Source organism: Macrotis lagotis, chromosome 2 (genome assembly GCF_037893015.1).
Source record: "Macrotis lagotis isolate mMagLag1 chromosome 2, bilby.v1.9.chrom.fasta, whole genome shotgun sequence".
In the NCBI taxonomy this organism is placed as follows: Eukaryota; Metazoa; Chordata; class Mammalia; order Peramelemorphia; family Peramelidae; genus Macrotis; species Macrotis lagotis.
This window is the reverse complement of record NC_133659.1, coordinates 226,601,996-226,614,498: the sequence shown is the minus strand read 5'-3', so window position 1 is coordinate 226,614,498 and position 12,503 is coordinate 226,601,996. Positions and strand designations below refer to the sequence as shown.

At 37.8% G+C, this 12,503-nt stretch overlaps 1 protein-coding gene across 7 annotated transcripts in view; it reads left to right on the top strand.

Annotated features, from left to right (window-relative positions):
- Window positions 1-11,951, top strand: part of C1QTNF1 (C1q and TNF related 1) — a 78,611-nt gene extending 66,660 nt beyond the window's left edge. For all 7 annotated transcript variants that reach the window (XM_074225019.1, XM_074225020.1, XM_074225024.1 and 4 more), the window contains 2 exons: window positions 395-558; window positions 1,402-11,951. In XM_074225019.1, the coding sequence (XP_074081120.1) occupies window positions 395-558; window positions 1,402-1,952 (715 nt within the window). In that variant the 3' untranslated portion in view covers window positions 1,953-11,951. The remainder of the gene's footprint in view (window positions 1-394; window positions 559-1,401) is intronic.
- The last annotated feature ends 552 nt before the right edge of the window (window positions 11,952-12,503 follow it).

Sequence of the window (12,503 nt, the reverse complement as noted above, 5' to 3'; positions counted from 1 at the left end):
GGCTTAAGGATCCCCTCCAAATATTTTGGGCATCGGTATTGGGGAGAAACAGGGTGGTGTGCATAGAATTTATACTTGTACTCATTCTTCTTTGGGAAAAGACTTGGGACTGCTTCAGCATGGAAGCTTAGAGAGTGAACAGCTGCTGGGATCATAGATTTAGAGCTAGAAGGGGCTTTAGAGTCATCAACTGTCTTGTTGTTTTCATAGCAGAGGAAACCAAGGTCCAGAGAGATTAAATGATTTGTCTAAGATTATATACTGGCAAAATTAGTATTTGATCTCAGGTTCCCTGACTCAAAATCCAATTCTCCTTTCACATTCCTGTGGAACCTATTCAGTAGAATAATTGAAGAAGGTTTCATTTTCTTTTCTGTACTCCTTTTTCTTTCAGGGTTGAAGATCACCATGAAAAGAACAACCCCAGCCTGGAAGAGCAATCTTCTGACTCAAAATGTTTCCGCTGTTGTGACTCTGGCAACCCCATGTACCAGCCAATGCCAATGCCAATGCCAATGCCAATGCCAATGCCTCAGATCAATATCACTATTTTAAAAGGTTAGGGAAATGGTCTTTTTTAAAAATGAGTATAAGAAATTACTTTCCATAGCTGAGATGAATACTCTAATTAGAAGGGACAGGTTAGGCTACAAGGCCAAGGTGGCTCTTTGCCTGGAGAGAAGAAAAGAAACTATTCCCTCCTTTTGAGATTCTAGGCAAGGTTATGATTACCTCTTTAAGATGTGGGTCAGGAGATGAATTCCCAAGACAATAAAGAGCAGAACAACAAAGTAGAGACAGTTTGTGTCTCTTCTCCCCATACTTACATTCTTGACTGCAAGTTTCTTTGTTCTTTGTTTTGAGGTCTGGTGCTCCCCAGCCTGTTTTCTGAAATGCCACCTGAGTGTCACAATCCTGGGAGCATCAGATAACCTTGCACAACACTGCAAAATCTAACTGGGAACACATGTGACCTGGATTTTGTGGTGAAGAGGCTGGATCCTGGAGTTCCTGACATCTGCAGTTAATCCACTTACAGTGAGCCATGGGCTTGGTCACTGAAACTGCTGCTTTTGGACAAACCCATATGTTCCCTTTTTACTTGCCAGGGCTTTCAAGAAAAAATAAAATTTGTTGATTCTGGATCAAAATAGAAAGTTCCTTGGGGTTGATGCTGTTTGGATGAATTGTTTGGAAATCAAATCATCCTTGTGCCTAAGATATGAGAAATAAATTTGGGATATCCAAACTAGAAGTTAGAATTTTCAGGGTTGGCTAATGAATTAGTCTAGGAAGCCTTGGCCAGGTGCTGAGTATGAAGGAAGAGAGATTGAAGCCTGAATTCTGGGGTGACAACAGAGAGGACCATTTAATACCATATGTTTTCTATATGTCTTTTAGGTGAAAAGGGTGACAGAGGAGAGAGAGGCCTCCAAGGAAAATTTGGTAAAACAGGATCAATAGGTGCCAGGGGCCATGCTGGACCAAAGGGACAGAAAGGTACAATGGGGGCTCCTGGGGATCGATGTAAGAACCACTATGCTGCCTTCTCAGTGGGAAGGAAGAAGCCTTTGCACAGTAATGATTACTACCAGACACTGATTTTCGACATGGAATTCGTCAACCTCTACAGCCACTTCAACATGTTCACAGGTAAATTCTACTGCTACGTTCCAGGCATCTACTTCTTCAGTCTCAATGTGCATACTTGGAACCAGAAGGAAACTTATCTCCATATCATGAAGAATGATGCTGAGGTGGTGATACTATATGCTCAGGTGAGCGATCGAAGCATCATGCAGAGCCAGAGCCTGATGTTGGAGCTTCAGGAGCAGGATGAGGTGTGGGTACGGCTATTCAAGGGGGAGAGAGAGAATGCCATCTTCAGTGATGAGTTTGACACCTACATCACCTTTAATGGGTATCTGATCAAACACAATGCTGAGCCATAGACCAAGACCTCACCTCTCTCTCAGCTCCTGAGGTTAACTACAATTGTTTATCTTTCTATGGCCAACACCTCTCCTTGTGATACAAGCACCAGGCTGAATTCTTCCTGAAATGCCACTCTCCTCCTGGATCGCTGCTTCCACTCCATTTACATTCCGCAGGATTCTTATTAAATGAAAAAAAAATGTTATCTATTCCTAAATTTTGCAATGCCTTTTTTGTGCAACTGTATGAAATTTTCAGGGATGGGAGTATGTGAGAATGAAGGACTGGGGATGTCCTACCTCCAACAAGATACAAATCCCTTAACAGCTTAGTAATATAGCTGGATTTCCCAGAAGAAATAATTTCTACTCCCATTACTGGAATTAATTAGTAACCATTCAATGGCTACTAAATAGAGCAAAGTAAATCATGGAAAATAAAAGAAATAGTCTTTTTGTCTTCACACTGAATGAGGTTTTACCCCAGAGAAAGTTGGTTTTAGCACAATAGGTCCAAAGAAATTCTTTACAGCTCCAAGGACTTGGAGTAGTACTTGAACCATAGGAAAGGTGGGGGCAAAGTTGTTATGTGCATAGATCATTTCCTACTTGCTTATCAGGCCTTCCTCATGAATTAACTGGATTGACTTCTTGCCTTCTCATGCCCCTTTTAGGGCCCTGATAGAATGGGGAGTGTCATTGTGAAAGCAAAAAAAGTTGTCTTTTTACTAACCCAGTGACTGCTTGCTGTGAAGTATCTGCAGGTAGCTATGTCCTGCCAATGCTGCCTACTAACCTGATGCAACTGGCATCCACATAGGGGCAGCTATCCCTTTGCCTAGCCCCCACACAGAATAGCTTGTTATTAGAAGAATCAAACAGAGTTTGACTATGCTTCTCTTTATCTTCTCAGTTCCTTCCAATCTGATTTCTGATTTCTCTTCTTACTTATACCTGGATCAAACGAGAATCTTAAAAAAGGACTAGGTCAAACCATTTTTTACTGCCTTCCTGGTTGTTGTGTTATGATGGGTGTAACCATTTCAGAGATAAGCCTGCAATCCCTATGGTTTCCTGCCTTCTCAGTCTTCTCCTGGTATAAGTTGTGGCTGTTTATGGCAATAAACACAGCACAGTCTAGTTCCTCTATACACTTTCATTATCTGTGTCTCAAGAACCTAGTGGCTAACTTAAATGAGCTATCAGGCAGGAACTAGGAAGTTTCCATCCTTAGAAAAACAGATGTTCCTGGTGCTTCTTAAACCCTTATCATTGTTGTGGATACAAAAAATACATGGGTACAGGAAATTTTGTGCCTGATTATGCTTTCTCCACCCATACTTAAAACTGGGAAGAAAGGGAAGTGGGATGTCTGTGTTAAATGATTTTTCTCAGTAATCAGAATGCAAGAAAAATATAATATGAGGCAAAAAATAATGTGGGTGACTTAGGACTAGGTATATTGGAGTGGAGGGGAGGTCTCTTTGCCCATCAGCTCATCAGTTTTCCTTTCATACTGATTTCGATACTATGGCAAGCAGATCTTTGTAGGGCATCAAGAAGAGGACTGGGTTAGAGATCAAGGTTAGTGTGGCTTTATTCTAGGTAACTGATGAAAGCCATGTTGAAGTTTCACAGAATCTTAAAGCAAAGTTGGATCACTTGTCTTGTTCTACCAGAAACCCTAGGTCAATCTTTAGCCACCATCCTGGTGGATGGATATTCCTTCACTTCATCCTGCATTTCTGAATTTAGACCCTAGCTAGATCCTGTTTCTCCCTGATGTCATTACTGGGTCCTAGTGGTCAGGATCAGTAGGTATCTTATCCCATTAAATTTATTTTTTCAAAAACAACTAGTGAGCAGGGAATTCCTTACTTGGTTTCTTGGTGATCCCTAAACGCTAATTTAAAAAACAATTTAATATTGGGAAAAAACATGTGTTCTATGTGTGTATAGAATATGTCAGCTGACTTTCTTGATTTTCATCCTTCTGAAAGGAGAGAGAATGACAATGACAGGTCTTTCTTCATCCTGGCTACTTGGTACTTCTGAACAACTGATCAATCTGATAAAAATCAGAGAAGTTCATGACAGGGTGCATATAATGTGAATCTACCAGTCCATTTATACAGTTTCTGTGTTTTTCTTTGGAAATAGCATCTTCCATTAAAAGGGACCCCAGGCTTTCATCTGAAATAACCTGGAGGGAGATACTATAGGCACAGTGTGTCCCCTTGTCTGGACTCTGCTTTGTTGGATTAATGAGGGTGGCTTCTTGCCTATCAAAAGTGATCATTGTGCCAAATCCAGGCAGTACAGCTGCTCTTTGTATTTTCTTTCTCTATGCCCTTTGCCAATGAAGATAAGTATCCAGCTGTCCTTTACCACTATTACCAGCAGTTTGTGAAGAAGCTGCCTCACTCCCTCTGGCATGAGCAGGTTGGCCAACAGCTGCTTTATTTTATTTTTTTTAACTTTGCCTATTGCCAGTGGGTGAGTAGGCTGCTATTACATATACCCCTGGAGCTGTGGCATGGGTGGGCAGCTGTGATCCTGCTCTCTGGTGCTGGTGGACACCTGTTCTTTTCCTCCCAGAGTTAATAGCCACTGAATATAGGGTCATGTCATTTGTTTACACTTAGCTAGAATCAGGTCATGGGGAAACCTGTGGCTTTCTTTTTTTTCCCAAAGAAGTGAATCAGTCTTTGTCAGTGTGCCTGCCTTCCACCCTCTCTCTAGGGACAGAGGCAGATTCAAAAAGCAAATGCTAAATCCTAGACCAACCCTTGGCAAACAAGTTAAATAATCCAAGAAACCTCACATGTCCCTTCAATGACCTTCTGTTTTATGACTTGCTCCCTTACCACTGCACCCAGTGCTTCTCCCTGGCTACCCTTGGCTCCTACTATGGCATTGCAAGGTCAGGATTTCTGTCTTTCCCTTCTCCCCGCTGTGTGGGGTAAAGTTACCCTAAAAGAAATTGTCAAAGACTTGGTCTGAACAAAAAGAAAATTGTTTAATTGCTCTCTCTCCCTAGAGGGCGCACTGGCAGATAGAGAGCTGGGCTGAAAGTATAAAAGTTTGGTTTTTATAATTTCTAACTTTATAATCCTCCCCCTTCTACCTAACCCCCTCCCTCTTCAGCCCATTGGCTAGCTGCTTTTTTTGGGGGGGGGGTAACAATCTATTCATGGAAATCTAACCTAGCAACAAATGCAAAGAAAGCAATATAATATTTTCAAAATATGTCTCTCTCACCCAATGGTGGGGTGACTGGGTCCTTATTTTTGACTAGGAATAGAAATAATAATAACAAAGTTTTCTTGGTCATGATGTTGCACCTCAGTTAGCAAAACAGTCTTATTGCAAAAGCAGGATGTCTTGGGTCTCTTGGAATGCAAGGTTTTTCTTGACATAAACACCTGTTTAACCCTGAGAGGACTTCACCAGAAATTTTCCACATACTCCCACTCCCAAATCAATTGTTCTATGACACATTTCATTTCTATATAACTGTCAGCTAGTTGTTCTTAGAAACAATCTCATCCATTTACTGAATGTTTGCTGAACTGAACCAAAAATCATTCATTTTAATAGCATTCTTTCTTCTCCCCATTAAGTTCTTTAAAGGCAGGGACTGTAACTCTATCCTTGTATCCTCAGCACCTTGCATATATTACCTGTTAAATATATAATTTTTTAAAAAAATCATATTTGAGTACCTCCTATGTGCAAAGCACTGCAAATAATAAAGAGATGAGTAATTCTTCTACTCAGGGTTAATGGCTGATAATAACTATAGATCAGCCCTCCCTCTAATGAACTCTAGTTATTTGTGACAGTGTTATCATATATTTCATATAATATACGATCAGTGTATTTTAACAAAGTATTCTAGAAGATTCTAATTCCTAAATTACTATAGATTTAGAACTAGAATCTTAAGAGTTCAACTCCCCTCCTTTCACTTTACATATAAGAAAACTGAGGTCCAGAAATATTAAATAACTTATCTAAGGTCACACAGATAATAAGGGAGCAGAGCCAAGACTTGAAGTCAGATTTCCTAACTTCAAATATATTATTCTTTTTTCCCTGTACTATCCTGCTTCCCCAATCAAAAGAATGAATTTCTTAGGTTAATAATTTACATGTAAAAAGCAATTTTATATAAACAACATGTTCACTTACTTCTTGCTATAATTCCAAGAGGTAAGCAGAGCAAGGAATATTATCCCCATTTTATAGATGAGGAGCAGTCTTAGAGAAGTTAAATGACTTCCCCAGGGTCATACAGCTTTTAAATGATAATGTGAGTACTTAAACTACCATATTTTCCCATATATAAGATGCACTTAATTTGGGGGCCCAAAATTTGAAAAAATGTATTACATAAAGTTATTGAACTCAAGTTTTATTCATCATGAAATTCAAGGATTGAAGCAATTCTGCTCATAACTTTCAGGCATCTTTTGGGCAAGTCTGGTGTGTGGCTCAGTCCATTCTGTTTCATGAACCTGAACAACTATTTGTGTCCTCCTTTGAAATCAGTCACTTCTTTTTTCATCAGCAATTCTTCTTGACTCATGCTGAACCATCTTTGTGGACACAGGAATTCCAATTGCCTTTTACTCTTCAATCCATCTCTTCAATTCCCTCTCTAAATTAGGACATTTTGCTGATTTGCCTCTCATGGCCTTCTTCTACCATGGCATTTTCAGTAGGGTTTCTTCTTCCCATAGCCAATCTCAGATTGTTTTCTCAGTTGGAGGAGGACCAAACTGACATTCAGTAGCATGATTTCCATTCATTTTTGCAAACTGGATCACTTTGAACTTGAATTCAGCACAGGATGAAAATTTTTTTTCTGAGCCATTTCTGGGCAGAACATGGCAAAATGGAATCTAATATACTGGTAACAAATGCAAATCAATGAGCACAAAGACAACAAATGCAAAAAAACAGGGAAATACAAGTAAAACAATATACAACCATTGTATAAGACACTCCCAGTTTTTAGACTGCTTTAAACCCTTTTGAAAAAGGGTGCATCTTGGGGGCGGCTAGGTGGTGCAGTGAATAGAGCACCGGCCTTGAAGTCAGGAGTACCTGGGTTCAAATCCAACCTCAGACACTTAATAATTACCTTGCCATGTGGCCTTGGGCAAGCCACTTAACCCCATTGCCTTGAAAAAAAAGAAAAAGAAAAAAGAAAAAGGGTGCATCTTGTATATGGGGAAATATGATAAGTAGTCCTAGTCCAAGTTTATTGCACTTTCCACATAGTTTCTGGATAGCATTGCAAGAAGTAGTACCAGTAATCCCAACTTTCCTAATGTCTCCAAATGTTGCACATAGATGTGGGCTGACATGGGTATATTTGAGGATAGCCCTGAGTAAAATCTTCAATTGGATGAGTGTAAAGTGACATCACTAGAAATACCAATGATGCTCATGGTAAGTTAGATTTACTAAAGTATACTGTTCTAAACCAGTGAAAACTGGAACAAAATGATCAATTCAGGTCTACAGTATGATCAAATATCATCAGTCTTTTCCTATAGATGAAAGAGTACACACCACATTTTACTATTAAAATCTAAGTAACAGAGTAACAGAGAAGTAAAAATAATTCCAATTATTTTGTTAGGTTCAGGACACTTGATGGAGTTTTCTTTCTACTAAAAGCAGAGCAGCTAGCATGTTTTGACTTGCTTTAATGATAATTTTTACCCCACAGCAACTAGTTCCTCTGCTTGTTAGTGAAAAAATCATAGGAACCCTCAAGGAAGTAACATTCTTTCCTAGAGTTGGTGATACAGAAGAAGAAGAAATTCAGACATAGACTCTAGATTTTGGGAAAGCAGAGTTTTAAAAGTTCAAAGGAAGAATAGATAGAATTTCAATGGACTACAAGAGAATTCGACAAGAAGTCTGCTCAGGAGGAGCTTTATTTGAGAATTAAATTCTGAATACACAAGGTCTAATGAACAGGAAAAAATAAGGAATATATGAGGAGAAATATTCGGATGCACCAGAAATTCACAAACCAACTTAGATTTTAAAGAGGAATATGCAGAAGAGGAGCCTAAGCAGGGGAAAGAGAATGATCATAAGAATGTGGGATAGTCCTATAAAAATAGTATCAGGAGAACTAAAGCTCAGAATGATCTGAGCCTGGCGAGGTAATTTAAGAACTACAAATAAGGTGGTTTTTTTAAAGCTATATTGGGAAAAAAAGAAAGATCTAAGAAAGGATAGGATTTCTGTTTGGGGTGGATGAGATGATGATAAGTGAAAACAGTGCAGGAAGAGCTACTGAGTTCATATTTTACTAGTTTTTTCTCTGTCAAGGAGCATGACCTTTGTAGAGGAAATTAAAGAACAAAAATAGTTAATAAAGTCCCCAAGATAAGTAGGGATAAGTAAGAAATCATCTAGTTGGCTGTGATAAATTCAAGTCACCTGACCCTATATTTTGGGATATTGAAAGAACTCATAGATATGATCATTAAGTTACTATAAATAATTTCTGAAAATTGATGGAAAAATAGGAGACATACCATAAGATTGAGAAAAATTTGGGGATTATTTTACAATAACAACATAATACATGATAATAATATTATATTGAAAAGATCTTTTATACCAAATGTTCACATAAAGTATTTTAAGTACTTTAAACTCTTTTCCTTTGGTGCAACCAGCTATACCTTATATTCATATTGCATAAAGAATATAATTAATAATATTTCAAGGCAAATATTGAAATTAACATTTGTAAAAATAAAACAATGTGAGATTTCACAAAGATGTAATAGATGCTGACTCAAAATAAGAAAAGGATTTGTTAGGATTAGTAAAAATGTTTTTGATGACTGAGGCTGTTGGGTCTGTATTCCCCCCCCCCAATACTATAAAGTACATATACATGTTTTATAACAAGCAATGAGCTCTAATATATTAATGTCATCTCCTAGAAAGAACAGAATCTTTTAAGTCAGACTTGTGGATCCAATGTGGAGAGTTCCCATATTTAGTAGCATTTCTGGTAGTTTGAGGCACATGATGAGGTCTTTTCCTAAAAAGATGGAAGAGGATTCCTTTCCATAATGGTTTGACATGGAAATTTTGGGAATGAAGGTATTTAATATACCAAACCAATGTTTTACAGCAACCAGAAAACTTTTCATGCACAGTTAATGTAAAGGTAATATGTTATTTCATTATTTTTACCCTCTTTCTCAACATTATATTAATAGCGGATAGGTCAAGAGACTTTGGAAAATGGGCAGCCAATTTATAATTCAAACTGTACCATAAGAAAAATAATTGTCATATTGTGGGGAAGCAGATATAAGACTATGCCTAAATAAAGCTTTATATTCATGAATTATTTGACTTTAGATGATAAGAATAAAACCTTGGCTGAAAAACACTTTGGTTAGAAAATCACTGTAGATAACATAATAAACATCCCTAAGAGTACTCACAGAGTAATGTGGAAGGATACAAAAGACAGACATTGGAAAAGACTTGATCAATTACTAACCTGGAGTTGAGGGTTTGCTTTTGGTTTGTCCACAGATGGAGAAACTGTCTGGATGTCAGAAGAAAACATCAGACCATGCCTCACTATCTTGCCCAGACTGGGTACAGGCCCAAGGTCAGATTTAGCTCAGCAGCTCTATCAGATGTCCTTCTGACATTCCCCACCTGAGTGTATGTGTGTTTCTGTTCTCTTCTGAGCTGAATGGATCCCCTGGTAGTCAGGGGATCACAACATTTTGTGCCCAATATAGGGCACGAACCTATGACCCTGAGATTAAGAGTTCATGCTCTATCGACTGAGCTAGCTGGGCATGGTGGTGCATGCTACTTGGGAGGCTGAGGCTGGAGGATCGCTTGAGCCTAGGAGTTCTGGGCCTCTGTGTGCTATGCTAATTGGGCGTCTGCACTAAGTTCAGCATCAATATGGTAACCCCTTGGGAAGGCGGGGATCACCAGGTTCCTTAAGGAGGGGTGAACTGGCCCAGGGTCGGCTTTAGTTCAGTGGCTCTGGCAGATGACTTGCTGACATTCCTTACCTGAGCGTATGCATGTTTCTATTCTTTCCTGAGCTGAATGGATCCCCTGCTGGTCAGGGGATCACAACATTATATGAGGAAATAAGTATGAAATAATTATGCAGTGCCAATGAAGATTCAATAACATGAATAATATTCAATAATGATTTTAGCGATAATTTAATAATGCAATTTTCAAAGCTTAATAATAATCCAAAATCAGCCATTCAAATTTGATAATCAATAACTTAATTTATAATCAATGATCCTCTCTTTTTGTAGAACTCAAAAATAAGGAGTGGATTGGATTTCCAAGGCAGTTAATACTTCTAGATGAAAGTCTGATGTTACAAACATAAATATTGTAAGAACTAAAAATAATGATGGTTTCTTTAAAAACTCAACATGTACTAGGTTCCTTAGTTTTGTTATCTCGAGGTTTTTTGTATGAAACAACTGTGGCATAGGTGCTGTATACTTCTTACCTTGTGCAGAAAAGGAAATGTGTACAATTAGAGAAACCACACAAATCCAATGAAATCAAATAATCCTAAAATAGAAACAAATCAAGGTCTAAAATCCTTTTCCACATATTCATAAAGCTAGATTGCCTTTTTTTTTTCTAGTGAAATTATGGCTACTTTCCAGTTGGTCACAGATAGAGTTAAGGTCAACATTTTATATATCATCTATGTATATTATGTAAATGCATAACTCTGATAACTATTCTTTTATCTTTTAGCTGTTGGGTAGGGTGGGTGTGTGGGTGAAGGAGTGGGCAGACTAGTCTGAGTTTGAGAATTCTGACAACAGACTGTCTATGACAAGCAGGTGAGAAAGTCTCCTTGGAGTCTGTTATAGAAGTAAGAGAGAATCAAGGAGTTGGCAGCAGAGGGGTGATTGTGATGGGTGATCAGAAGAGATAGCAGAGAGCTAAGATGTGGCAGAGAGAGGGAGTAGATGGCAGCTGGGAACTTTTCAGGACTCTGCATCTACCTAGGAACAAAGTATTCAGACTGTTTCTGCTTAAAGCATACAAGCACCACTTTAAGAACAGAGTAAAGTTCCAAAAGGTTTTTTATTCTTCCTAAATTCTCTCTGTGCCTGTTTATTAACAAGTATTTGCATAAGATTTTTTCCTACTAATTGCTTAAGCTATTTATTTTTTGTTTCATATAAAATTCCATGTTCAGTAATGAATTCTGTGGATTCCATATCTCTATATTTATTGTACATTGAATAAAAGGCAATAGAGAAAAGAAAACCAGAGGTTAATTGGAAAAATATGTAATTTAAATAGGGCAGAGATCTAAACCTCTGCCTGAAAATGAACATTTTTCTAAATGGAGGCTCTGTTTTATTAATAACATTTTTTCTTATATAAATTCCCTAACCTAGCAGAGAAAGAGATACAAGGAGAACCGAATCATTTGTTCCCAAACTAGAAGGTGAGCTCAATTGCTGGATGGGGTGTTGCTGCTTAAACTGGAGGTCCATTAGGCAAAACTTTAGACTCTCACTGGAAGGGGACTAGGTGGGGGAAAAAATGAGATCCAAAGGAAAGGTTATGCCTCTGGGCAGACTAATGGGAGGAGAAAGATGTGGTTTGGAAAGAATCACCTCATCACTCTTTTTGTTGGGAGAAGGAGTAAAAGAATGAGTGTTTTCAGGCAACTGTTGCATAGTGACACCTTCTGGTTACCCATGAATAACCCCCCCTCCCAAAAAAAACCCTCAACCAAATAAAAATCTTGTTTCTCTGCCTTCCCGTGCTTACTTATAAAGGACAATTTGTTTCTGAAGGATTATGTTCATGTTAAAATATAAGCTTGTAGTTCACATTTTGATAGCCCAATGGGATTCTAATGGAGTTCAATATATTTATTATATTACAGTTTAATATATAAGTTTAAAATGAAATAAGGTAATAAATATAATCTAATAGTTATGGAATTGAGTTTTTGTTTTAAATACTTCTGATGAGGTAAGTCTACTATAGCTGAATAAACTCCTAATTCAGTGGGCCATAGAAAATGAGCTATCTTTATCACAACTGTCCATACTTACGCACAGTGTCAAAAGTATAATAAATAGATTTATTGAAGGTAGAAATATAAGCACTTTGAACAGGAAAGATAATTAACTATATTATGTACACAAAATGACTAATCACCAAATTTCTCACATACACTGTATAATCAATCTCTTCACAATTTATGTTCTAATTAGTCCCAGTTCTTGTGAGCTGCATTATTCTTAAAGACCAATAACCTCCAGCCTGCCACTCTGACCCAGATTGATGAAAAGAGGAAGTTACCTTAGTTTCTCTATCAGGAATTGTGTGTGAATAGTTTCATATTTAAATATAAAAATTCCAAAAATCATGTATCATTTTATAATGATATTAAATTGAAACTTCAAATTAAATTTCCACATGTTATAATCCATGTTCTCAAGGGAAAAGTCACAAAAATTGTTTCTTGTCTCTGTGCATGCACAT